Here is a 27,685-nt window from a genome sequence, read left to right on the forward strand (position 1 = left end):
AAATGTCGTTCCACTTCATGATTGTGTCCCACTTGTTGTTGATTCTTCACAAAAAAATACAGTTTTATATCTTTATGTTTGAAGCCTGAAATGTGGCAAAAGGTCGCACATTTCAAGGGGGCTGAATACTTTCGTAAGGCACTGTATGTTGTGAAATTGTTATGATATTACTTGTTAGATATTGTTGCATTGTCGGAACTAGAAGCACAAGCATTTCGCTACACTCGCAATAACATCTGCAAAACACTTGTATGTGACGAATACATTTTTGGGGGGGATTGTCCTTCACAGTCCATTGATGTATTTAAATCCGTATTATAATCTGCCACCATAATAATATAGTCTTGTATTACTTGAAGGTTTTATAAATTAGTATATATGTATATACGTATATATATACACAAAGAAGCGTGGATCATCATTATTTGGACCATATAGATTAATGAGCCAAATCTGTTTATGGTCCAATAACATATTTGAAATAATCCATCTACCTTGGGGATCGTTTTGGACAATTTGCACATTCGGATTAAAATTATTGTTAATTAATATCATCACCCCTTTTGAGTGTCTTTGCCCATGGGAGAAGTATATTTCAATTCTATTTATCATAAGATATGTTTGTAAGCTTATTATTAAAAAGTCATGACTGAGTGTCCATATAGCTGTACCATGATATTTGCATTGCTACTAAGTAAACCTCCAATTGTTCTCCACTTTTGCATATGCTAAAACCTCCTCCCATCCCAAATGGGTTGTCATCCCAGTGACCGGTACACCAGCCCATCCCCCAGGATCCCAGGGCCCCCAAGAGACTGGGACCCATCCTTCAAAAAGAGCACACAGTGCCACCCACAGAATGCCTGTCCTAACTTAATAATGGACCAATAAAAGTATAAAGAGTGTTTTTTGCAGATGCAGGAATGGCCACATGCAGGAACGCCCCCAAATTGCAGTCCACAATTGCACCCTTCTCCCAACAGATGGCCTGCCATACCATAATCAGTTACATACCCAACCAAAAAACTCACTTTGATCAGAACCCTCATATACAGCCAAAGCAGTAGGTGGCGGCATGCACCTATAGAATTTGTTTGCCGACAGACATAATATCAAAGAAGAAGACCCCGTACTGTAGGTGGCCGCAATATGGAATGTTTTTTTTCTTTTTTCTTATTCAATACCCCGTCCAGATGGTGACGGTAATGCACCATTAACATTGGATGCCAACCGCCGTTAAACCCCATCGAAGAAGAAGAAGTGGCGGCGGCAATACACCAGTCGGTGTAGTCTGCCATAAAACTTTGAAGGAGAAGAAGAAGAAGAGCACTCCTCAGGGTGTATAGTTATTTTCTTTTAATGTTTTATCAAGACAAGCAAGTTGAAAATGACCTTTGCCTTTCCTCTACGAATGAATGTTTTTATAGATGAAGACCTAGACAAAAATTTTGAATAGCTACCTGAATGGAAACTTAATTGTTGAATAAATGAGACTGACGTCTTGAAAAGATAGAACATGTACCTGTTGCGCTTCTCTATTGCCATCATTCTTGGGTTTGTGTGGTATTTATTTGACCGCGGACAAGTAGCGGCTCAAATAGCTTTATGTTTACTATTTTGGCAATCAACCCCAAATATTTTAATAAAGACCAGACGGGAAAGCGGAACTCAGACAGACGATGTGGCTGAAGAACATTTATTCCAGGTAATTTAAATATTCTATACATTTGTCATGACTGACTATTCAATTGCAGTAAGGTGTTACTGTTTCATCTGCACGAGAGATCATCATTGCTACAATTTAAACGCTCATAATGAGATTCAATGTAACAGGGCAATTGAGCCATGCACGTTACTTTTGTTTACATAATGACAGAAACAATGTAACCAGTTCATGATTCATGTCAGTGATGTCAATGTTCACTCATTAATACCACCAAACATTTTAATATTTCAACTGATTGCCTGTCTGCAATCTATTAAGTCGTTAGCCAATGAAACATTGCGGTTGTAGTAGTTGTGGGGTCAAATGAAACGCATAAAATTAAAATGGAAAGTTATTGACATGGACCTCCTCATGTCCTATATATAGCTGGTGGCAAATTGCCCATATTTTTACAAGTGGAGGGGAAAATAAGGTGATACATGGGTGATGAAAGGAGCGCAATGATAACACCCGCGAAATAATGCTGTGTCCCCTAGCCCAGTAATCCTTGTACCATCTAAATCGCTGTGAAATATATTATCAATAACACCACCTGTTTTAAGGTGGTGGGTGGTTTTGGTCCACCAGCTTCAAACATCTGTGAAAACTATTTTGCGATTTAGATGGTTCAGTGCTTTTTTTTCAGTTAACTGAAATTGAGCCAACAGTATTTTAGCAACCAGGAAATGACAGAGCGATTTCCGCTAGATAACACAACCACAAAGTCAGAACATTTTGACCTTTAGATGCCGCTCCAGAGAATATTGATAAAAGTCCCCTTGTCCCGAGAGATTTACATGGTTATCAAAATGTCACACCAGGGTAAGCCTACATGAAACACAGCCCTTATTTTAAGTGTTTGTAAAATCTCCTATGGAAAAAATGAATGGTGAAAACCGATTGGAATAATTTAAATATTTGACCGCTATGTGTTATGACACCTCCACTGTTGGGCTTTATTAGCGCCCGGTATATTATGGACAAATAAATATAAGTCCTATGTGTAGCAACTTTAAACTTCGCTAAGTGAAGTGGACTGACACCTGGTAATAGACTTGCGGAAATGTAATTTCACCATGGGTCCCTGATGTGTACTACACAGAAATGCATAATTATGGATACGAAAGTCGTTCTCTTCATTGTGATGTATCCAAAACTTCTACCTGTTAAGCAAAGGTTGAAATATGCAATATCCTTCTTTGCCTATTTAGGTATTATTCTACAGACTGGCTATTATTTTAAAGCTGCACTATGCAAAAATAGCATAGCGTAGAAATAGCACACTGAACAGATCTATCGGTTCTTAAACTTGCTTTCAATGAGAATGACAGATCTATAACATACATTTCTATGTGAATTTGGTCAGGTCTCCAAAAAAGTGACATATTGCAGCTTTATTTGAGCTCTGCCACCAAACAAGAACAAATGATGTTGGTCCGGACTGGGCCAAGTCTTAACCTATCATAGACTATCATGTTTCAAGTCTTAAAATCAAAGTAAAGCTCAGTAGGGTATTGTACAGTAAAGTAGAGCATAGTAGAGTACAGTACATTGTATTGTATTCAACTGAAGTGTTCTCTACTGTGCACTGTACTGAACTCTATTCTACTCTACTGAACTCTATTGTACTATACAGTGCTGCCCAAACTTGTGAAACATAGACGTCTATGTTAGGGCCAAATTTATGCCGGTCCAGGCATCTGTGGGTGTTGAAATCTGCTTGTCAATGTCCATGGACGTTCGGCGTTGACTACTATGATTTCCCATTGTAGCTCAATTTGCAGAGATTCCATTACAGATTTTTCCAAAATTCTGTTAGCGATTTGGTAACAGAATTTCTAGTTTTAATCATTTAATAAATTATCAACAAAATTGATATCAGTAACACTATAACTAATTGATAGGTCCACCTTGTTACTTCTGTGAACTTTCATTATCCTCCCTCATGAAGGAGAGAAATGAGAAAATACCTTGAAGGTATGTGGGTTTTTGGTAACAGAATTTCAAGGCACAAGGCAACGTGTCTTAAACATACAGAAGGCAGATTACATTTTTTACTAAACTAAATATGTGTTGATTTGAATTGACAGCGGTCTTTACTTCAACATTGTAGTGTTTTGATCAAAGGAGGTTGGTGGCACCTTAATTAAAGAGAACAGGCTCGTGGTAGTGACTGGAGCGGAATAGCTGGAATGGTATCAAATACATCAAACGCATCGTTTCCATGCGTTTGATGCAATTCTATATGCTCTGTTGCAGCCATTGATATGAGCCGGCCTCCCCTCAGCAGCCCCCACTGGTTTTGATGTATTTCTAATATCTTTTTACCTTTTTTTCCCCCTGCTCAATGTTTTCTAAGACCCCTTTTTTTAATCGGTCTCACAAGAAGTCAAACTGACACCCAGTCATTTGACACCCAACTTCACATGTTAGTGCTCATGGGTCCTTTTACATTGAAAATGAACTTATGCCATCTTTCTACTTAATCTACATGGTAAGGAATTAATGATGTCCAAACACTATAATCACCTCTTTTACTGTGCCCTGTACTGTACTCTTTACTGTACTGAACTCTACTGTAATGTATCTGAAATGTCTTACAGGAAACCACCAACCATTTAGGTTGCGATGTGACTGATACAACAAGCACTAAAGCTGAAACATCACAGGAGACACAGTTTCCCCATGTGAAGAGATCTCTTCAGCAAGGTGTGCAATTTTGCTCTGCATAATTTGAGATCCTGCCAGAATGTTCCTAGACATTTAAAAAAAAAGTAATCCTGTCAGGCTTTCTGCCAGGGTAAGAGATTTGTAAAGCGGAGTCTATTGTTAAGATCAAGGATGAAATAACGAAAACATTCTGCCCTTTTCCTTAGTGTACTTGGTCAGCCACATGTAGTTCTTCTGTATTCTGTGACACAGTTGAATAGGATAGCAAATGCAGCTGCAGACATATCTCATGTTACATGATCTGGGGCTTGGGCGACAAAGATGTTGAGGCAATAGACACAAAAATAACTCTGTCAATGTGCTGTGGATTATGGAAAGCGGGTGTTGCTTTACCAAGCTCTGCTTGGAACGAGTTGGTTGGCATATTTTGTATAAGGCACGCTCAGACCAGTTTGGACTGTTTTCTGTCGGGAAGTGTTTTTGATAATCCTGCTCAAATGAATTTCCCAGCTCACTTCAACCTACACCTTTGAATAAATCACAAGTACCAAATGTAGCCTTTCACTTACAATACTCAGGGCTCTTTTGAAGTGTGTTCAGAAAGTATTCAGATCCCTTCACTTTTTCCACATTTTGTTACGTTACAGCCTTATTTTAAATTGTATTAAATCGGTCCCCCTCCCCCCTCAAACTACACACAATTCCCCATAATGACAAAGCAAAAACAGGTTTTTAGAAATTGTTGCAAATGTATATAAAAACAAAACCTGCAATATCACATTTACATGAGTATTCAGACCCTTTACTCAGTACTTTGTTGAAGCACCTTTGGCAGCAGTTACAGCCTCGGGTGTTCTTGGGTATGACACTACAAGCTTGGCACACCTGTATTTGGGGAGTTAATTCCATTATTCTCTGCAGATCCTCTCAAGCTCTGTCAGGTTAAATGGATAGCGTGGCTGCACAGCTATTTTCAGGTCTCTCCAGAGATGTTCGATCAGTTTCAAGTCCGGGCTCTGGCTGGGCCACTCAACGACATTCAGAGATTTGTCCTGAAGCCACTCCTGCGCTGTCTTGGCTGTGTGCTTTGGGTTGTTGTCCTGTTGGAAGGTGAACCTTTGCCCCAGTCTGAGGTCCTGAGCGCTCTGGAGCAGGTTTTCATCAAGGATCTCTATGTACTTTGCTCCATTCATCTTTCCCTCCATCCTGACAAGTCTCCCTGCTGCTGAAAAACATCCCCACAGCAGGATGCTGCCACCACCATGTGTCACCGTAGGGATGGATTGGCCAGGTGATGAGTGGTGCCTGGTTTCCTCCAGACGTGACACTTGGCATTCAGGCAAAAGTGTTCAATCTTTGTTTCATCAGACCAGGGAACCTTTTTTCTCATGGTCTGAGGGTCCTTTAGGTTCCTTTTGTCACACTCCAAGCGGGCTTTCATGTGCCTTTTACTGAGGAGTGGCATCCGTCTGGCCACTCTACCATAAAGGCCTGATTGGTGGAGTGCTGCAGAGATTGGTTGTCCTTCTGGAAAGTTCTCCCATCTCCACAGAGGACCTCAGGAGCTCTGTCAGACTAACCATCGGGTTCTTGGTCACCTCCCTGACCAAGGCCCTTCTCCCCGATTGCTCAGTTTGGCCAGGCGGCCAGCTCTAGGAAGAGTCTTGGTGGTTCCAAACTTCTATTTAAGAATGGAGGCCACCATGTTCGTGGGGACCTTCAATTCTGCAGAATGTTTTTTGGTTCCCTTCCCCAGATCTGTGCCTCGACACAATCCTGTCTCGGAGCTCAAGGTGCAATTCTTTTGACCTCGCAGCTTCATTTTTGCTCTGACATGCACTGTCAACTGTGGGACCTTTTTATATAGACAGGTGTGTGCCTTTCCAAATCATGTCCAATCAATTGAATTTACCACAGGTGGACTTTAAGTTGTAGAAACATCTCAAGGATGATCAATGGAAACCTAATGCACCTGAGCCAAATTTAGAGTCTCAAAGCAAAGGGTCTGAATACTTATGCAAATCAGGTATTTCTGTTTTTAATTTTTAATACATATGCAAAAATGTCTCAACCAGTTTTGGCTTCGTCATTATGGGCTATTGTGTGTAGATTGATGACGGATAAACAATAAAATAATCAAATTTAGAATAAGGCTGCAATGTATCAAAATGTGGAAAAAGTGAAGGGGTCTGAATACATTCCGAATGCACTCTAAATGTATAATTTTTTTTTTGTCTTCGCCAACTATTTTGCTTTGTTGATTTTGAGTGTACGTTTTCCCCAGTGTTTGACTGTGCCTACGCCCAGCTAGTCCTCCCCTGGTACAGCGTCCCCGAACCCTGTGACAGTCAGCTCCTGCACCAGGTGCTGTGGAAGGAGTTTGACCAAGTCATCGATCAAGTCATCAGCAGAGGCAAAGACTTTGATGTCTGTGCTGCAAGTGTGGGCTGCATTCGCATCCTGACCCAGCACCTCCATAATGCCAAACAGTCTCATAGGTAATACAGCTCTCCTGCAGTCGCTAGTAGAATATCAATAGAAGCAATAGATTATGGCATCACCCATATTGAGTTGCCGTTCCACAGCTGTATCGCTTGCCTATACTGTTGAAGTGGTTTATGTGTATGTGATTGTTTTGGATAAATCAATAACATCCTCAGTTCTGAATTTCAAAATGAAAAAAAAAAGAGATTTAATGTGACCTAGGGTACTATGCAAGTTGTCACATGATGGAAGAATGGCCTGTATGAAGTATTGCGGTGATAGAATGTCTCGCTTATCAATGTGTTGTGCTCTGTCCTGATATCATCAATCTAGATATTGTTGCTCACTTTGTCATTATTCCAAATAGACTATTTTTATTAATTTTGTCTGTCTGTTTTGTTCTCTCTCTCTGTGTGTCAGAAAACCATTGTTCCGCTCTAGAGGAGAGGAGGTTGAAGTTCTCAGAGTGTTCTCTGAAGCACTGGTGCGAAACCTTTTACCCCAGTCCCTATGGGGACTGGCAGTCAGCCACTGTGCCTTAAATGAGATAGTTGCCTTAAAAGGTAAGCCCCACAATATAGGCCTATCAGTGCCTCATGTAATTCTCTCAGCACATTGTGGAAGTTTTGAAAAAATTAGCATGAAACCATTGTTTCTTATCATTCTATCATGATGGGTAAAGGATAGAGGTTAGAAATACTGCACATACTGTTACTAAACTAGGGCTCTCCTTAGAGGAAAGCTAACACAATGTGTTGTTGAAACCTGCAGATAATGTAGAACACATTTCACTGCACCTATGTGACAATAAAACATATATATTTTTTTTTATAATGGTCAGTGGCTCTGATCACAGGAGCCAGTGAAACGGCTTGGATAATTTACATTTATGGCTTTGTAATGGTAAGGGATTTTACTGTTGTAGATAAAACATTTAACTTCCTTCTTCTGCACCTGTAACCTTAATTGAGTTTTTTTTTTAAACCTGGGAGATGTGGATACTGGAGGTGGCCATTGGTATAAAAGTGAAACAAGTTGGAAAGGTTCTCCGTAATGGTCTGTTATTCTGAGCCAAAGTGTGTCTGCTTTTTACCTATATATATATGTATATATACTGAGCAAAAATACAAACGCAACATGCAACAATTTCAAAGATTTTACTGAGTTAGAGTTCATATAAGGAAATCAGTCAAATGAAATAAATTCATTGGGGCCTAATTTATGGATTTCACTTGACTGAGAATACAGATATGCATCTGTTGGTCACAGATACCTTAAACAAAATGTAGGGACGTGGATCAGAAAATGAGTTCGTATCTGGTGTGACCACGCCGCCTCATGCAGCGTGACGCATCTCCTTCACATAGAGTTGATCAGGCTTTTGATTGTGGCCTGTGGAAGGTTGTTCTCTTCAATGGCTGTGCAAAGTTTCTTGGTATTGTCGGGAACTGGAACACGCTGTTGTACACCACGATCCAGAGCATCCACAACATTCTCAATGGCAGACATGTCTGGTGAGTATGCAGGCCATGAAAGAACTGGAACATTTTCAGCTTCCAGAAATTATGTACAGATCCTAGCGACATGGGGCCGTGCATTTATCATGCTGAAACATGAGGTGATGGTGGCGGATGAATGGCACGACAATTGGCCTCAGGATCTCGTCATGACATCTCTGTGGATTTAAATTGCCATGGATAAAATGCAATTGTGTTCATTGTCTGTAACTTATGCCTGCCCATACCTTAATCCCACCGCCACCATTGGGCACTCTTTTCACAATGTTGACATCAGCAAACCGCTCGCCCACACGATGCCATACTAGTAGTTTGCGGTTGTGAATCCAGATGGACGTATTGCCAAATTCTCTAAAACAACGTTGGAGGCAGCTTATGTTAAGAAATGTACATTTAATTCTCTGGCAACAGCTCTATTGGACATTCCTGCAGTCAGTATGCCAATTGCATACTCCCCTAATTTGAGACATCTGTCATTTGTTCCTTTTGCTTATTTTCGGAATAACTGTAAGTTGTAAATATTGTGTCGTTCCTGGAAGCTGTTGCCATAGTGATAACCAAAAGATACCTATGTGAGACAACTGCACATTTTAGAATGGCCTTTTATTGTCCCAAGCACAAGGTGCATCTGTGTAATTACCATTCTGTTTAATCAGCTTCTCGAAATGCCACACCAGTCAGGTGGATTGATTATCTTAGCAAGGAGAAATGCTCACTAACAGGGATGTAAACTAATTTGTGCACAAGATTTAAGAGAAATAAGCTTCCCAAATTAGATATTTGATTTCAGCTCATAAAACATGGGACAGTTTATACTTTTGTTTAGTATTTATTGAACATGGTTTTGTCCCACTACTATGTGGTTTTACTCTGTAGTAGGTATCCCATCACATTGACTTTGTCATCCATGCCCTCAGTACTGGACCTGCTGGTGCGTTGGCTCTCAGACCCTGACAACCTCAACCAGCTGGTGGTGAGTCAGCTGGATGGAGCGACCCGTAAAAGCTCTGTGGCGGAGCTGTGTGAGTCCCACTCTGACAGGGCCTCTCCAGCCTCCCTGGAGAGCCAGGCCAGTGGAGCGTGAGTGGACCTTTTCCTACCAGGCTGCCTCTCTTGTCTTTAATAAACACACTTCAGTGCTGCAAGGGTGCAGAGAACACAGAAAGAAATTGTGCTTTGGTTTTGTTTGGTGGCCTTTTTAGGACTCAGGAAGAAACAGAGGATGCGCAAACCAGTGACAGCAAGTCCAAAAAGAAAGGTGAGGGTATTTGTGTATTTGAAACCATCACTAGGCTAATTAAAATGTCCAGTTTATTCTGTGTGTTTTCTTTCCCCTGCCTTAAAGTTATCACAGTTTGCAGTCAACTTGTGACATAGAAAAGGGCAATGAAAAAGGTAGACACTTAGCTAATCGGATATGGGTGTTTTTCCAGCTAACAAATTGAAGGAAGGCTGGTCTAAATTCCTTGACAAGATGAGATTGAAGAATGCTAAAAGGGAGAAGATGAAGAAAAGGGAGCAGGCGCTGGTTGTCACGGCCATGTCTATCCAGGGTCGTCCATCAAACAAAACTGAAGGGAGTAGCCGGGAGGGCTCCATCCGGAACCAGCAGGACTCTGACAGTGTAAGGACACTGCACCAGAAAGAGCAGCTCTGCAGTCATCACTGCACTATTCACCCTGTTCTAGCCTTTTTTTTAATAGCAATTCAATTGATTTCTAAAGACAGTGCTGAAGACAGTGCATACGTACAGACAGTACATGTTTTGCCATCTATCCAATAGAAGATTATTTCATATTATTTCTGAATGTCCTCTCTCCTCCCCAAACATTGTTCTATTTATATTCTGGTAACATTAAGTATCAAACTGAGGATGAAATATAACACGGCTGACATTTTTATTTTGTCATTGGCTTGTTTCACCAGGAGGACAGTGATCTGGAGAGCTACTGGAACAGTGTACACGAGGATATGATGGAATTCAATCTGTCGTATGAGCTGTGGCGGGTTGGCCACTGGGCTGTCAGCGTCCCTTGTGTAAGTCACTAATCGCACACAAGTCACTGTGGAATGCAACTACTGTTAGTTATGAAACTGAGCTATGTGAAGACATGTCCTTTCGTCGTTCTGTTACCTGTTTGTGTCAGAATGGTGTGTAAAGTAAGATGTTACTGTCTGTAGGTGGAGAGGGAAAACGAGGAACTGTGTTTTACAGTTCACCTGGAGGAGAGGGACAACCCTGAAAACCTTCACTGGAACGTGAGGAAGACTCAAACAGACATCATCCACTTCCGCAACCTATGGCAGGTTAGGGAATTATGAAGAGGGATATTGTATTGTTGCTATTGTGTTGCACAAGGTATCATTTCACTATGTAACCTCATGGCCAATGAAATGATGTAAAGCCGCTATGCTGTTTGGTATTGAATTCATTCAGTGTAAAAGGTTTTTGAGAAATGAGACCAATGGTAACTTCCTTATTTTGTTGGGTCTCAAGATGACAAAACCACAGCACTGTTGTCAAAACAGACCGCTGCAGGACTTGTGAATGTAACAGATACCGTACTGTTTCATTTATCTCTGACATCGTATGGATGTTGCACAATTAGATACAACCAATGCTAATAGTCTGAGTGTATAGTCTCTTCTGACACTGGTATCCCTTTTGCATCCTCAATATGGGTCCAGATTTACATTTGAGTCATTTAGCAGACGCTCTTATCTACAGATCATACAATTGATCTTTTATTATTATTTTTCCCTTGTTTGGATTGTTTGTTTCAGGACTCTGCTACTTTACCCTCCCTATCCATGTTAGAAGAGAACACTGAGGTGAACATCAGTGAGGATTTTAAAGAAGCCAAAAAGTCCATCAAGCACTTCTTACAGGTACACTGGCATACTTCAGGCATGAGCATAAATGCACACAGATAGGTGATCTAATATGATAAAAATAAATGTCCTCCAGGAGCTGGTGTCTGATGATCTAGTGGGCCACACTCAGCCAGTGTTTCAGTTTCTGTGTCCTCTGGACAAGCTTCTGGTTGAAGAGGATCATGTGGGGGAAGTGTGGGGCCTCTTCAGTGGCCTGGCCTACTTCCTGACTCCGGGCCAAGAGGAAGATGAGGTAGGCATTTTAACAACCTGTTGAGCAAGGCCTGCAAGTCAGGTTGTCTTGTATCATTTCAGTGTCACCACAAATAGTAAATGATGCCCTCTGCTGGTGGATTAACAAACCAAACCAGTTGTGAGTCTCTAGCAGTCAGTCAGTATTTGTGATAGTGTTTCAATGCACAAATTTCAAAGACATTTGAAAGTAAGTATTTGGGTATTTATATATATTTTTTAAAACTAAATACCTGGCCTCCTAAGGCACTGCATCGCGGTGCTAGAGGTGTCACTACAGACCCGGGTTCGATCCCAGGCTGTGTTGCAGCCGGCCACAACTTTGGTCGCCAGCTGTACAGTGTTTCATCTTACACATTTGTGCGGCTGGCTTCCGGGTTAAGCAAGCAGTGTGTCAAGAAGCAGTGTGGCTTGACGGGGTTGTTTTTTGGACAATGCATGGCTCTAGACCTTCGCCTCTCCCGAGTCCATACAGGAGTTGCAGCGATGGGACAAGACTGGAACTACCAATTGGATACCACGAAATTGGGAAGAAAAAAGGGGTAAAAAGTTTAAGAAAAACAAAATACCCTGTATTTTCAAATAATCTCATGCATTTGAAAGCAGGTCTGTTTGATATTTGAAATAATGTATTTGGAAATATTTTCTAATAGTAGGCTTTTTATGGGAAATTATGAGAAAATACTTCAAAACACCTCTAACAGAAGTAGTAGCTAGTTGATTTGGGCCACATTATTTAAACATACTCATACCAAAAACAATAATTTTAATAATCAAATGTACATGTATGTGAACCCAGGTCTGCAATGCACATTGAATTTTTCAGGACAAGCACAACAGCCTTGGAAGAGGGACCAAACCAGATGATTCCAACACAATGGAGGCTGCAGACCCAACTGCAACTGAGAACCTGGATGGCGATACAAGGGATGACCTGGCCCGGGGCCCATGTATCATCATCTCCCAATGTGATGAGGATTCTCCTCCAGAACCCAGTTCCATTGAGTGCTGCAGAGATGACGAAACCGAACCAATAGAGAAATCTGACATTTTGGTTAATGCAGACAAAACCAAGGAATCTGAGAACCCCATAACTTCTCACCTAAAGATGGCAATTAAAAGGCTATCTAGATCAGAGGAGTGTCTGGCCCAAACAAAATCAGACACCCCTGAAGACCAGACTGACTCTTTCTGTAGACTGCGACGTTCCAGTGAAAATGGAAGCTCGCAATTTGACCTCACTGGCAGTCCAACACATCCTTTTGGTGGAAAGTCGAATAAAAAGGAGAAACTCACTTTCAAAATGTCAGGAGGGATGCCCAAGAGTAAAGGAAATGAAATGGGGAGTCAGCCAAAATTAGAAGACTCACCGTGTTTGAAAAAGGAACAATCCAGCTGGGAGCAAATGGAAGCAACCAAAGCCCTTTTTGATTTGTTGAAAGCAATATCTGGTTAGTTCTAACTTCCTAATTTGTTTGAAATTGTATACTGGGTTCGAGTCCAGGCTCTGTTGCAGCAGACCGCGACTGGGAGACCCATGGGATGGCGCACAATTGGCCCAGCGTTGTCCTGGTTAGGAGAGGGTTTGGCCGGCAGGGATGTCCTTGTCCCATCGCACACTAGCGACTCCTGTGGCTGGCCGGTCGCAGTGCACGCTGACACGGTTGCCAGGTGCACTGTTTCCTCAGACACTTTGGTGAGGCTGGCATCTGGGTTAAGTAGGCATTGTGTCAAGAAGCAGTGCGGCTTGGTTGGGTTGTGTTTCGGAGGACGCATGGCTCTCGACCTTCGCCTCTCCCGAGTCCATACGGGAGTTGCAGCGATGAGACAAGACTAACTACCAATTGGATATCATGAAATTGGGGAGAAAAATGGTTACATTTAAAAAAAATAAAAAATGGTATACTGAACAAAAATATAAATACAAAAATATAAGTGCAACATGTAGTGTTGGTTTCATAAGCTGAAATAAATGCTCCCAGAAATTTTCCATATGCACAAAAAGGTTCTTTTTCTCTCAAATTTGTTTACATCCCTGTTAGTGAATATTTCTCCTTTGCCAAGATAATCAATCCACCTGACAGGTGTGGCATTTCAAGAAGCTGATTAAATAGTATGGTCATTACACAGGTGCACCTTGTGAGAGGACAATAAAAGTCCACTTTAAAATGTGCCATTTCGTCACACAACACAGTGCCACAAATGTCAACATTTTTGAGGGAGTGAGCAATTGGCATGCTGACTGCAGGAATGTCCACCAGAGCTGTTGCCAGAGAATTTAATGTTAACTTCTCTACCATAAGCTGCCTCCAATGGCACTTTAGAGAATTTGGCAGTACGTCTAAGCGGCCTCACAACCGAAGACCACTTGTAATCACACCAGCCCGGGACCTCCACATCTGGCTTTTTCACCTGAGGGATAGTCTGAGACCAGCCACCCAGACAGCTGATGAAACTGTAGTTTTGCACAACTGAAGAAATTCTGCACAAACTGTCTGAAACGTCTCAGGGAAGCTGCGTGCTTGTCGTCCTCACCAGGGTCTTTTTGACTGCAGTTCAGTATCGTAACCGACTTCAGGGGGCAAATACTCACCTTCGAATGGCCACTGGCAAGCTGGAGAAGTGTGCTCTTCACAGATGAATCCTGGTTTCAACTGTACCGGGCAGATGGTAGGCAACATGTATTGTGTCGTGTGGGTGTGTTTGCCGATGTCAACGTTGTGAACAGAGTGCCTCATGGTGGCGGTGGGGTTATGGTATGTGCATGCATATGCTTCGGACAATGAACACAATTAGCATTTTATCAATGATGATTTGAACACACAGAGATACCGTGATGAGATCCTGAGGCCCATTGTCGTGCCATTCATCCGCCGCCATCACCTCATGTTTCAGCATGATAATGAATGGCCCCATGTTGCAAGGATCTGTACATAATTCCTGGAGGCTGAAAATGTCCCAGTCCTTCTATGGCCAGCATACTCACCAGACGTGTCACGCATTCTGTATGTTTGGGACGCTCTGAATCGACTTGTATGACAGTGTTTTCCAGTTTCCGCCAATATCCAGCGACGACACACAGCCATTGAAGAGGAGTGGGGCAACATTCCACAGGCCACAATCAACAGCCTGATCAACTCTATGTGAAGGAGATGTGTCGTACTGCATGAGGCAAATGTTGGTCACACCAGATACTGACTGGGTTTCTGATCCACACCCCTATTTAAAACAAAACAAAAAGTAAATGGTGTCTGTGACCAACACATGCATATCTGTATTCCCAGTCATGTGAAATCCATAGATTAGGGCCTAATGAATTTATTTCAATTGACTGATTTCTTATATGAACTGTAACTCAGTAAAAAGAAAAATATTGGTGCATGTTGCGTTTATATTTTTGTTCAATGTCATTTTATATGTTTATATTTTAATTACGGTAGTCACCTTTTGAGCATGGTTATGAATATTAATTACATGTAATAGTGTGTAATAATCAGCACCCTACTTTGCCCTCCAGGCAATTCCATCCTTCTGAACATATTTGATGCGATTCTGAAACCCGTCATGCCGATATTGAAAAAGTAAGAACTGTGAAATATTCTCCCATTTTTCCACTGCAGTCCTGGTTTGTCATACTGACAGAGTAATAGGATGATCTACATTTGTCCTTTTGAGAATCCCAGCATGACGTTTTATAATATTCTCTAGGAAAGTGAACAGCTTCTTGAATAATATGAACCCAACGGAAGCACAGATTGCCTCCTATATCGACAACCTGCGTGAGAAACAGTGGCCCGGGGGCTTGCCGGAGGTGACATGCCCTATACCCCATCGCAGCAGTGAGGAGAAGCATGAAACCAAAGACAGAGCTCACCACCTCATCAATGCCAGATGTATGTGATACACACAGTGTTTTTTTTTTCTTCCTCTATCTAAATGTTTGGAATTCTGCTTTTCATGCTTGGACAGAAATTTGAGAAGTTTGTCACAGTTCACTAACAACATGTTTTCATTTTAGATTCAAACTATTTAATCTTGAAGAAGACCAATATGGAGTCAGCATTTAAGCTCTTCCAGGACTGTGAAGAAAACAAGAAGCTGGTCTATGTGCGTATCTAGCCTCTTGAGTTTCTGTAGAGAGCACTGGAAGAGAGAACTCTGGCGTCAAGATCCTAATGTCCTCTCATCAATGTTGCAGTTCTGTCTCTCTATATTTGATATCTGTCAAATGTTCTAAAAATATACAGTACCAGTCAAATTTTTAGACACCTACTCATTCCAAGGTTTTTCTTTATTTTTACTATTTTCGACACTGTAGAATAGTAGGGAAGACATCAAAACTATGAAATAACACATATGGAATCATGTAGTAACCAAAAAAGTGTTAAACAAATCAAAATATATTTTAGATTCTTCAAAGTAGCATTGATGACAGCTTTGTACACTCTTGGCATTCTCTCAAATAGCTTCACCTGGAATGTTTTTCCAACAGTCTTGAAGCAGTTCCCACACATGCTGAGCACTTGTTGGCTGCTTTTCCTTCACTCTGTGGTCCCAACTCATCCCAAACCATCTAAATTGGGTTGAGGTCGGGCGATTGTGGAGGCCAGGTCATCTGATGCAACACTCTATCACTCTCCTTGGTCAAATAGCACTTACACAGCCTGGAGGTGTGTTTTGGATCATTGTCCTGTTGAAAAACAAATGATAGTCCCACTAAGCGCAAACTAGATGGGATGGCGTATCGCTGCAGAATGCTGTGGTAGCCATGCTGGTTAAGTATGCCTTGAATTTTAAATGAATTACATGCAGTGTCACCAGCAAAGCACCATCACACCACCTCCTCCATGCTTCACGACGGTAACCACATATGCGGAGATCATCCGTTCACCTACTCTACATCTCACAAAGAACCAAAAATCTCAAATTTGGACCGATTTCCACCGGTCTAATGTCCATTGCTGGTGTTTCTTGGCTCAAACAAGTCTCTTCTTCTTACTGGTGTCCTTCAGTAGTGGTTTCTTTGCAGCAATTCGACCACAAAGGCCTGATTTCACGCAGTCTCCTCTGAACAGTTGATGTTGAGATGTCTGTTACTTGAACTCTGAATAATTTATTTGGGCTGCAATCTGAGGTGCAGTTAACTCCTCTAAGGAACGTATTCTCTGCAGCAGAGGTAACTCTGGGTTTTCCTTTCCCGTGGCGGTCCTTTGAGAGCCAGTTTAATCATAGCGCTTGATGGTTTTTGCGACTGCATTTGAAGAAACATTCAAAGTTCTTGAAATTTTCCGTATTGACTGACCTTTGTCTTAAAGTACTGCCATTTGTCTTTGCTTATTTGAGCTGTTCTTGCCATAATATGGACTTGGTCTTTTACCAAATAGGGCTATCTTCTGTATACCACCTCTACCATGACACAACACAACTGATTGGCTCAAATGCATTAGGAAGGAAAATTCCACAAATGAACTTTTAACAAGGCACACCTGTTAATTGAAATGCATTCCAGGTTGAGAGAATGCCAAAAGTGTGCAAAGATGTCATCGAGGCAAAGGTTGGCTACTTTATAAAATATATTTTGATTTGTTTAACACTTTTTTTTTCCCGGTTACTACATGATTCCATGTGTGTTATTTCATAGTTTTGACGTCTTCACTATTATTCTATAATGTAAGAAAAACCCTTGAATGAGTGGGTGTGTCCAAACTTTTGACTGGTACTGTATGTCTAGACTTTCTTGTACAGTTATGTTGATTCACCATTTGCTTCTCTTTCTTTTCAACAGATGCTGCTTTCATTCCTGTTGAGAGAGCTTCTGCCAGGTGAGGATGCCCTTAATGTGAGTGCCATAACCCAGCAGAAAGTGAACGTCAACTAACTCATTTTTAGATGTTCTCAGGTGAATCATGCTTTTAAATTATCTTTAGTTCAGTGAACTTTCGTTCTGATGTTTTAGAAAATGTTAATAATTATTTGATTGGTTGTCAGGCCTTACAACAGTCCCATTTAGTAGCATTTAATCCATATGTCTACACTTGATTGGAGTATTATAATAAATACATCTTATGATACATTTCCAGGAAAACATATTTTACCTCATGCATTAAACATGCTGTGAATCATGCCTATTATTTAAAATGTATCATATGTTGACTATTAAATAAGTTGATCTTGATTATGTATTAAGCAACATGGGCAAATTATGAGTGGTATAAAAATGTGTGGTTATTCAAGTTCAAGTGTCCTTTACCAGTGTAGAAAATGTAAATATTTGCTATCGAGATGGTAACAATGTACTCCCATTGTCAAACTCAGAGGGACCATAAATGCACTTTTATTTTGAAAAACTTTACTGGTAGGGACAAACAGAGCACTGTGAATAAAATGTTAAAGTTTTGTCCAAAACATTTATAATCACATTCAGAGTTGATGGGGAGATGTGTTAAATGATCAGAATCATTTGACTGAAGTTGTTCATATTGTGTTTGGTTTGGAGAATAGCCAGTAATTACACATACGATCTAGGTTTTACCATGACTTCCGAAGCAACTGAATGTGATGTTTTCGGTGTTGATGTGCCTTCTTAATAAAGTCATTTACATTTTTCTTGCTTTTTTGACATATGACTGTTATGCTTTCATTTTTTAAATTGAAATAGGCAAGTCAGTTAAGAGCAAATTGTTATTTACAATGACAGCCTAGGAACAATGGGTTAACTGCCTTGTTCAGGGGCAGAACGACAGATTTTTACCTTGTCAGCTCTGGGATTTGATCTAGCAACCTTTCAGTTACTGGCACAACGCTCTAACCACTAGGCTACTGCTGCACCTTTAGATTGTGTGGTAAATATATTCTGTCTTCTGAATATGGATTCATCCAGTCCAATGGGATTACTGAGTTAACTGTCTTTCTCTATGTTGATCATTATTAAAGTGGCAATATGTAACTTTTTGGGCGACCTGACTAAATTTACATCGAAATGTGAGCTATAGATTTATCATTCTACTTGAAAGCGAAACGATTTCGGCATAGTGCAGTTTTAAGAGATTAACGACTAATTTGGATTTTGTAGCTGTGCTTAAGGATACCCAAGATAATCGATGCTGGTGGGAGGAGCTATAAAACAGACTGATTGTAATGGCTGGAATGGAGCTAGATGCAGACACCAACCCCCGGACCTTCTGGCAAAAAATCTAAACAATCAACAGAGACAAAACCAATAACATCATACCTGTGCTAAAGTCTCAAAACCAACTCATCGAAGACAATGAAACAAAAGCAATCCCATTCAGAAACCACCTACAAAATGTTCATTCTTGTCCCGACGATCCTCTCTTTGACAAAGACTGGAAAACCATCATCAACAGAGAAATGCAGAAAACCGTGTACACCTCAAATCCGACACCAGTAGACCATCCCGTCACCCGCTCTGTTAGCATTGAACACAAAAAACAAAGCACCAGGGGAAGACAACATTGACAGCACACTCATCAAACAAGCACCTCCTTTCTAACCTCTTCACAGAATGTCTCACGGAAGGCTACTTTCCCCTACCTTGGAAATCTGCAGTTGTCACAATGATCCACAATCCTGGCAGAGACCCATACAACGTCACAAGTTATAGACCAATCAGCCTCCTCAGTCATGTTGGGAAGCTGTTTGAGAGAGTAATCGCCCAAAGACTGAGCGGCCACACCGAGGAAATGGGCCTCCTTGGAATCCACCAAGCTGGCTTCAGGAAAGCAAGATCAACCACCGATAAAATTCCAAGACTGTCAGAGGACATCCTTCGGAACTTCAAGAAAAAATAACTTTTGACATAGAGAAAGCATTTGACAAGATGTGGCACAATGGACTGTGTTACCGGCTCGCAGACTCCAATCTCAAACTACCGCTCTCCATCAGAAACATCATCACCAGCTTTCTCCATAACCGTACAATTAAAGTGAAGGTCTCCACAGCAATATCCTCCGTAGGCAGGTGTCCCACAGGGGGCAGTTCTAAGCCCGCTACTCTTTCTACTCTACATATCAGATATCTACTACCATCCACCCACCATAGGTCAAGTCTCACAGTTTACCGATGACCTCTGCTACTGGTCCAGCTCCAAATGTCCTCAACTTGCTGCAAAAAAACTCCAGATGTCTATTGAAAGGATCGAGTCGTGGTCTAACATGTGGCGAGTAAAATTGAACCCACAAAAGACCCAATGTGTCCTCTTCACAAGAAGCACCAGCAAAAAAAACAGGAAACCCATAGATCTCAAACTCTACGGTGAAACAATAAAAGTAGAAAAAGAAGCTAAATTCCTTCGAGTCACCTTCCAGAAGAACATGCACTGGACAATCCATATAGTGAACATAGAGAGAGAGGGACGAAAAAGACTAAACCACCTAAAAACGCTGTGCGGAAGAAAATATGGAGCCTCACCTCAGACTGCTGAAAGTCTACATCAGCTACATCCGATCCCTCTTTGAATACGCCCTGCCAGCCTGGATAACAGCTTCACCGCAGCAGATGAATCGGCTACAGATAGTCCTAAACATGGCAATAAAAATGGCTTACAGACTACAAAGATACATCAGCAACCACTACGTTAACAGCATATCTGGACTGACATCAATAAACATTAGACAGTCAATCATTGGCCAGAAGTTCATCAACAGAGCCACTCACAACACATCATTGAAGGAAGCCGTGGGACAGGCCAAATGGACCACAGATACACCCATGTCCATAATGCTGAAACTGACCTAGAAGAGGGGAAGAAAAAAATAGAACAAAATACAAAAATATATATATATATATATAACAACAAAAAAATATTCATTTGTGTGTGTATGAACATGTGTAGATATATGTGAATGCACTCCTTAGCGCCCCCACCCCTCTCCCCATGCACAGTTGTGAGCTATAATTTTAATTACGTTTTTTATCCCTTATTTTTTACTTTTTTATTTGATTTGAGATATTTTTTATTATTTTTTTACTTCTATTTTTAAAGCAAAACACCACGAACTCATGTCGGGGAAAGCAAAAAGGCGAAACTGACCACACCCTCCTTCCTTGCTCCTGGCCTGCCCTGCCTCTTCCACCAATCCAATTGTTTCTTATGGACAGAAAAGAGCAGAGGCTCTGAGCTGTCCGATCAGGTCCATTGTCGAATACTTACTGGAATGGAATTCTTGGAACTGAGTCAAATGTGGTTTCCATATGTTTATTTTTGATAACTTTCTAATTATTCCATTCCAGCAATTACAATGAGCCCATTCGCCTATCAAATTATATTAGTCACATACACATGTTAAGCAGATATTATTGCGGATGTAGCGAAATGCTTGTGTTTCTAGCCCAAACAGTGCAGTAATTTCTGTAACTATATCCTATAGTTTTTTGAATGAGCATGTATATGAAAATACTTATATATTCTTGATTTGATAGCATGTATTGTTGAGCTCAGTGATTTTGCTCAGCTCAAAGTAACACGTTTTTAGCTTTCCTCTGCTCTGCTGAATGCTCTTGCCTGCAATGCTATTCTTCAGTTTCACTCCAACACATTAGGTGGCAGCATTGTTGGTGGCGCGCTTCGAGTGTTTCGGGTTAATTCAAAATGGCTGCGCCCTGAGCATTAGTTGAAGGTGTCTGCTTTGAGCATTGAATAACGGGAAGGTACGGTAAAGGGGACTTTTTTCTTTCTTACATCTGTGTCTGCTAGCTAGCTTAGTCTTTGCAGTTTGTCATCTTGTTTTAATGTGTATACATACTATTTATCTAACGTTAGCTAGCAAACGATAGCTCCTATTCTGCAATGTAACTAGCAAAAAGAGGATATTAGCTAAATGTTGTGTGCGTCTTTGCACTGATGCTCAAACTGTTTTGTAATCACCTTTTCTATGGTTGGTGTCATGTGCCGGCCAGGAATTAGCAGGACCACAGTGCATGGTTTGTCAATAATAAAATAAAACACACTTTACAGACGTCAAAGCTTCAATCACAGTGACGTCACTCGAACTCTCCAGTACAGCAATGTACTAGTTATGTCTTCCGTCTATGAAGAGCTGAAGGGAATACAGAATGGCATTTGCACAAGAACGAACCACCTCTCCCGTCTCAGTAACTGTCCTCGTCTTCTTTCCTTCATTCTGCACTCATCTGATAACACTGGCAATGGTGGATGCCTATTGGGAATGAGCTTTTCTCTGCTTCCATGCACATTCTCATCAGTGTATATGAGGCAAAGGAGACGAGGAAGCCTGCGGTGTTTCCAATAGTTAGATTCCGTTACAAAACATTTGGTCTGTTAAACGTTTTGCAACAGAAATCGTTTACCATTTTAGGGACCAAACGAAACGGGGAGGGACCTACCTGAATTTGTCCTATAGAAACTTATTTGCTAAACGTTTTCCGTTTGGAGTAAACTGTTTCAAGTGAAAAACATTTTGCAACAGAATCCGGCTAATGAATACACGCATAATGTGCACCCCCATTTATAATATTAAGTCTGAACAGGACCCCATGGGCTTGTTCATGTAATTGAAACAACATGCACAGCGCTGCAGATGTCAACTGGAGCTGCCCCTGAGGCCTCATTTTATAACCGCTGAGTACATTTCGCACTAAACTTCTGCGTGCACCTTTTCAGAAAAGTCTGCGCATCTACCAAAATATTGAGGTTTATTAACTTGGTGCACGCCATTCATACGCATGTTTCCCGTAATAAATCAGTCATGTTGTAAAACCGTGTGCGTGGAAACGAGCATTGATACTCCACCTTTTATGGTGACAACGCCTTTATTTGCTGTATAATTTGGAACTATTGACATTATGCCATGACACGCAAAATACGAATGAAATATTTCCGGGACCTTCACATTTTTGTTGTGGTACAGCTTGCATAACATTTTATTTCAGCCATGTACACCCAATACCCCACAATGTCAGGGAAAATGTGTTTGTAGACATTTTAGCACATTTATTTTGAAAGAAATGCAGATCTCATTTACATAAGTTTTCACACCACTGAGTCTGAACTTTGTAGAAGCACTTTTGTCGGCAATTACAGCTAAGTCTCTATGAGCTTGCCACATCTTTTCAAAAATGTTCAGGCTCTGTTAAATTGGTGGTTGTTCATTGCTAGACTACAATGTTCAGGTCTTGCTCTAGATTTTCATATAGATTTTAAGTCAACTGTAACTCAGCCACTCAGGAACGTTCACTGTCTTGGTAGTCAACTCCATTGTAGATTTGTTCTTGTGTTTTAGGTTACTGTCTTGCTGTAACATTAATTAATCTCCCAGTGTCTGGTGGAAAGCAGACTGAACCAGGTTTTCCTCTAGGTTTTTGCCTGTACTTAGCTCCATTCAGTTTATTTTTTTTATCCTGAAAAACTTCCCTGTCCTTAACAATTACAATCATACCCATAACATGATGCAGCCACCACTATGCTTGAAAATATAGAGTGGCACTCAGTAATGTGTATCATTGGATTTGCCCCAAACATAAAACTTTATTCAGGATAAAAGCGTGAATTGCTTTGCCACATTTTTTGCAGTGCCTTGCTACAAACAGGATGCATTTTGTGGATTAAAAAAAATTATGTACAGGCTTCCTCCTCTTCACTCTGTCAATTAGTATTGTGGAGTAACTACAATGTTGTTGATCCATCCTCAGGTTAAAACTATCACAGCCATTTAAGTTCTAACTGTTTTAATCATCATTGGCCTCATGTTGAAATCACTGAGCGGTTTCCTTCCTCTTCGGCAACTGAGTTGGGAAGGACGCCTGTGTCTTTGTTGTGACTGGGTGTATTGATGCACTATCCAAAGTGTAATTTAATAACTTCACCATGCTCAAATGGATATTCAATGTCTGCTTTTTTTCCCGTATTTTATTTTCACCCAACTACCAATAGGTGCAAGTCTTTGATAGGCATTGGAAAACCTCCCAGGTCTTTTTGGTTGAATCGGTTTTAAATTCACTGCTTGACTGAGGGTCTCGACAGAGAATTGTATGTGTGGGGTACAACAATTTGAGTTAAAAAAAATATCATGTTAAACACTTGAGTCCATGCAACTTGTTAAGTACATTTTTATTCCTGAACTTATTTACGCTTGCCATTACAAAGCGTTTGAAAACTTATTGACTTAAGACATTTCCACTTTCTGTGTGTGTGAGAGAGAATCTTTATCAGTAATTTATGCTGTATCTGGATGAGGACTGTTTCTCTTTCAGACACTGACAATGGACATGAATTAGAGGTCGACCAGTTATGATTTTTCATCGCCGATACCGATTATTGGGGGACCAAAAAAAGCCGATACGGATTTAACCAGACGATTTTAAAATTTGTAATAATGAAAATTACAACAATACTGAATGAACACTAATTTGAATTTAATATAATGCATCAATAAATTCAATTTAGCCTCAACTAAATAATGAAATGTGTTCAATTTGGTTTAAAAAATGCAAAAACAAAGTGTTGGAGAAGAAAGTAAAAGTTTAATGCCAGCTAGCAACTTACCTTGGCTTACTGCATTCGTGTAACAGGCAGGCTCCTCGTGAGGCAGGTGGTTAGAGCGTTGGACTAGTTAACTGTAAGTTTGCAAGATTGAATCCCTGAGCTGACAAGGTAAAAATCTGTTCTGCCCCTGAACGAGGCAGTTAACCCACCGTTCCTAGGCCATCATTGAAAATAAAAATTTGTTCTTAACTGACTTGCCTAGTTAAATAAAGATTAAATAATGGCAGAAAAAAAATAGGCAAATCGGTGTACCGATTTGCGATTGTAATAACTTGTTAGCGTTATCCTGGCATCCGTCAAACCCAGATTCATCTATCTGACTGCCAGATGGTGAAGAGTGATTCTTCACTCCAGAGAACGCGTTTCCACTGCTCCAGAGTCCAATGGTGGCGTGCTTTTTATCGCCCCAGCCGATGCTTGGCATTGCTCATGGTAATTTTATGCCTGTGTGCAAGTGCGGCTGCTCGACTATGGAAACCAATTTCATGAAGTTCCTGACGAACAGTTCTTGTATTAACGTTACTTCCAGAGGCAGTTTGGAACTCGGTGGTGAGTGTTGCAACCGAGGACAGACGATTTTTACGCACTGCACGCTTCAGCACTCGGCGGTCCCGTTCTGTGAGCTTGTGAGGCCTACCACTTCGCGGCTGAGCCGTTGTTGCTCTTAGACGTTTCCACTTCAATAACAGCACTTACAGTTGAAAGTCACTGAGCTCTTCAGTAAAGCCATTCTACTGCCAATGTTTGTCTATGGAGTTTGCATGGCTGTGTGCTCGATTTGATATACGTCAGCAATGGGTGCGGTTGAATCCACTAATTTTGAACGGATGTCCACATACTTCTGTGTGTGAGATTTATTTATTTATTTATTTATTTATTTATTTATATATATATATATATATATTATATAAAAAATGTGTTTTTGTTCAGTATAGATCAGCTGTTAAATTCAACTGTATATCGGTATTATAAACTGCTACCTATGATAGTAAATATAGGCTAGACCTATTTACTAGGCTACTGGGGTCCAATTAAATGAGATGCACATGGTAATTTGTTGAAGGCTATGGCTTCTTTGGGAATATGAACCTATCACAACCAGAAAAGGTGAGGAATATATTCTGCGATGGTTATGAAAATGAAAGGAAAAAGATTCCTATGTCAAATTATTTTGGATTTTTGCTCTTCTCACTAGTGGTATATTGCTGCGTTCTGTTTTTGTTTTTTGTATGAATAAGCTTTTATAACCCCATTTTTGCACAAAATACTTACTTTCCAGCTTGCAATACAATATTTCAACCACTAGCAGATGTGAGTACGCATGGTCTAAAGTTTGCTGTGAGGTGAGCACATTCTTACGTCAAGTAAAATTAGTATAAATGCCAACTTTTGCATGAACTGGCGCGCACACACATTTTGGGGTATATTTGTACTTAAGCATGGTTTTATAAATGAGGCCCCTGGAAATGATCAGAGGCCCGTCAGCCCAGTTTCTAGCCAGTCTTAGCAGCAGCTGCCTGACATGATCACTATTTTGAGATTTCAGCTTTATCAATATTACGTTTGGGCTTGGTAGAGTGATCTACTGTATAGCCTTGTCTAGACATTGTCAGTTAGCATTTTGTGAGCATTTCTCCAAGACTTTACTTATTGAGTTCTTTGTCTGGCCTTGAGAATTGGTGGCAAATCTGATGGCAGAATGGTAAATAACATCTAGGCCCCTCGAGAGCACCCTTACCTGCCGATCTATAAATGATGTCTCTGTAATCTAGCATGGGTAGGATGGTCATCTGAATCAGCGTTAGTTTGGCAGCTGGGGTCAAAGAGGAGCAATTACGATAGAGGAAACCAAGCCTAGATTTAACTTTAGCCTGCAGCTTTGATATGTGCTGAAAGCAGGACAGTGCACCGTCTAGCCGTACTTGTATGAGGTGACTACCTCAAGCTCTCAACCCTCAGAGGTAGTAATAACACCTGTGGGAAGAGGGGCATTCTTCTTACCAAACCACAACCTTTGTTTTGGCGGTGTTTCGAACAAGGTTAAGGGTAGAGAATGCTTGTTGGACACTAAGAAAGCTTTGTTGCAAAGCAGGCAGGCAGTGACTGAGACAACAGATTTTCTGACTTTATACACTGCACTCTTTGAGAGAGGTAGTTAGCAAACCAGGCCAAAGACCCCTCAGAGACACCAATACTCCTTCGCCGGCCCACAAGCATGGAATAGTCTATCGTATCAAAAGCTTTGGCCAAGTCCATAAAAATAGCTGCACAATATTGCCTAGAAGGGCAATGGTGACATCATTGACGACCTTTAAGGTTGCAGTGACACATCCATAACCTGAGCGGGAACCAGATTGCATACCAGAGAGATTACCAGAGGTGGGACCAAGTCACAAGGTCGTCTCAAGTCCTAAACAAGTCATAATGTGCTCTTCACCAAATGTAATACCATTTCATATTTAACAAGAGTAATAGTATATTACATTTATGCAAATCATGAATGCTTTAAAATATTTATTACTTCCCAAAAACATTTTCCATGGAAATACATGGGTAGCCATGAGAAGAGAAAACAAAATATTGTAGGTCTCTCTCTCTCTCTCCAGATATACTCTAGACACCTAAAATAATCCTGCCGTAAAGTTACAATCATTTATTAAAAGGTACATCTAAACAACTGAGACTGAACTTCAAGTAGGCCTACAATTTGAACACTGGCCTGAATGTCTGAGAAAAAAATACAGATCCCAAAGATGGGAACCTGAACATGGAGACGACGTGTGTGTAATGCATAAACAGTTTCATTTTTTTTCTCTTATCTCCGGGCCCTATGATGCATTGCATTTGCAAAAGATCAAATTCAATTAAAGTCTGTCAGTCATTTGTGCACGATGAGGCCGTGGTATGATGCCACCATGGCTGAAGACACGCTCCACCGGAGCACTGGAGGCACTGCCAAGACCCTGATGGCCACTCGGGACAGTGAAGGAAGAGCCTTCCTGTTCATTGCCCAGAAAAAGAGGACATTCTGTCCTTCGCATATGTCAAGGTAGTGACTTAACTGTAGTGCTGGGGTTATCCCAACAGTTTCCTTCTGCCTCTTACAGTATGCTGTAAACAGCCCTTCTTCTTGTCTAAGACTATGGTCCTCTCGCTCTTCCTCATCAACAAGAGGCACAGCTTGCTCAGTCCCTGTAGCATCTTGCAGAATCAGTTCTGGTAAAACATGCAAAAGCAGAAACAAAAAGGCTGGCATTGGCGATGCAGTGGGTTAAACTGAAAAAGTATTATTGTTGCAGTCAATTGGATTAAATTATGAGAAGTTACATTAAACTCAATATTTACCTTTCACTCTTTGTGCCACCTCCTCCTTGACCAGCACATGGTGGTCCACCCACATCAGAGAAAAAGCCGGATCCAGGGCAGCTGCTTTGAGGTAGACTGGATCTGAAAAGGGGGCAGTGATTCCATCTTGTGTCCTGGCCATTTTCACATGGAAGATTCCAAGAAATATTCTGTTCAGGGATGCCTGGAGACTTCTGACCAGGCCGCTCAGGAAATGGACTTGAGGCTTCCGCTGCTCCAGGTGGTGATTCAGGGACAGGACCAAGGGAACAACAGAACTGATTGTGACTCTTCTCCCCCTGTGTCATATCTGTT

The 27,685-nt window shown here is 40.9% G+C and overlaps 1 protein-coding gene across 2 annotated transcripts; it reads left to right on the forward strand.

Annotated features, from left to right (window-relative positions):
- The first annotated feature begins 1,222 nt into the window (after positions 1–1,222).
- LOC109905157 (uncharacterized) lies at positions 1,223–18,121 on the forward strand. 2 transcript variants are annotated; one of them, XM_020502379.2, is made up of 16 exons: positions 1,223–1,705; positions 4,309–4,414; positions 6,660–6,873; positions 7,280–7,422; positions 9,294–9,456; positions 9,579–9,634; positions 9,810–10,000; positions 10,303–10,413; positions 10,558–10,683; positions 11,161–11,265; positions 11,345–11,503; positions 12,329–12,953; positions 15,020–15,083; positions 15,211–15,395; positions 15,521–15,609; positions 17,288–18,121. In XM_020502379.2, exons 1-16 carry the CDS (start codon positions 1,517–1,519, stop codon positions 17,378–17,380), a joined length of 2,619 nt encoding a protein of 872 aa, XP_020357968.1. In that variant the 5' UTR covers positions 1,223–1,516; the 3' UTR covers positions 17,381–18,121. The 2 variants fall into 2 exon arrangements, 1 of the variants encoding a protein (XP_020357968.1); XR_004203030.1 differs by lacking the exon at positions 12,329–12,953.
- Positions 18,122–27,685: the final 9,564 nt, after the last annotated feature.

This window comes from Oncorhynchus kisutch, linkage group LG15 (genome assembly GCF_002021735.2).
Source record: "Oncorhynchus kisutch isolate 150728-3 linkage group LG15, Okis_V2, whole genome shotgun sequence".
Classification (NCBI taxonomy): Eukaryota; Metazoa; Chordata; class Actinopteri; order Salmoniformes; family Salmonidae; genus Oncorhynchus; species Oncorhynchus kisutch.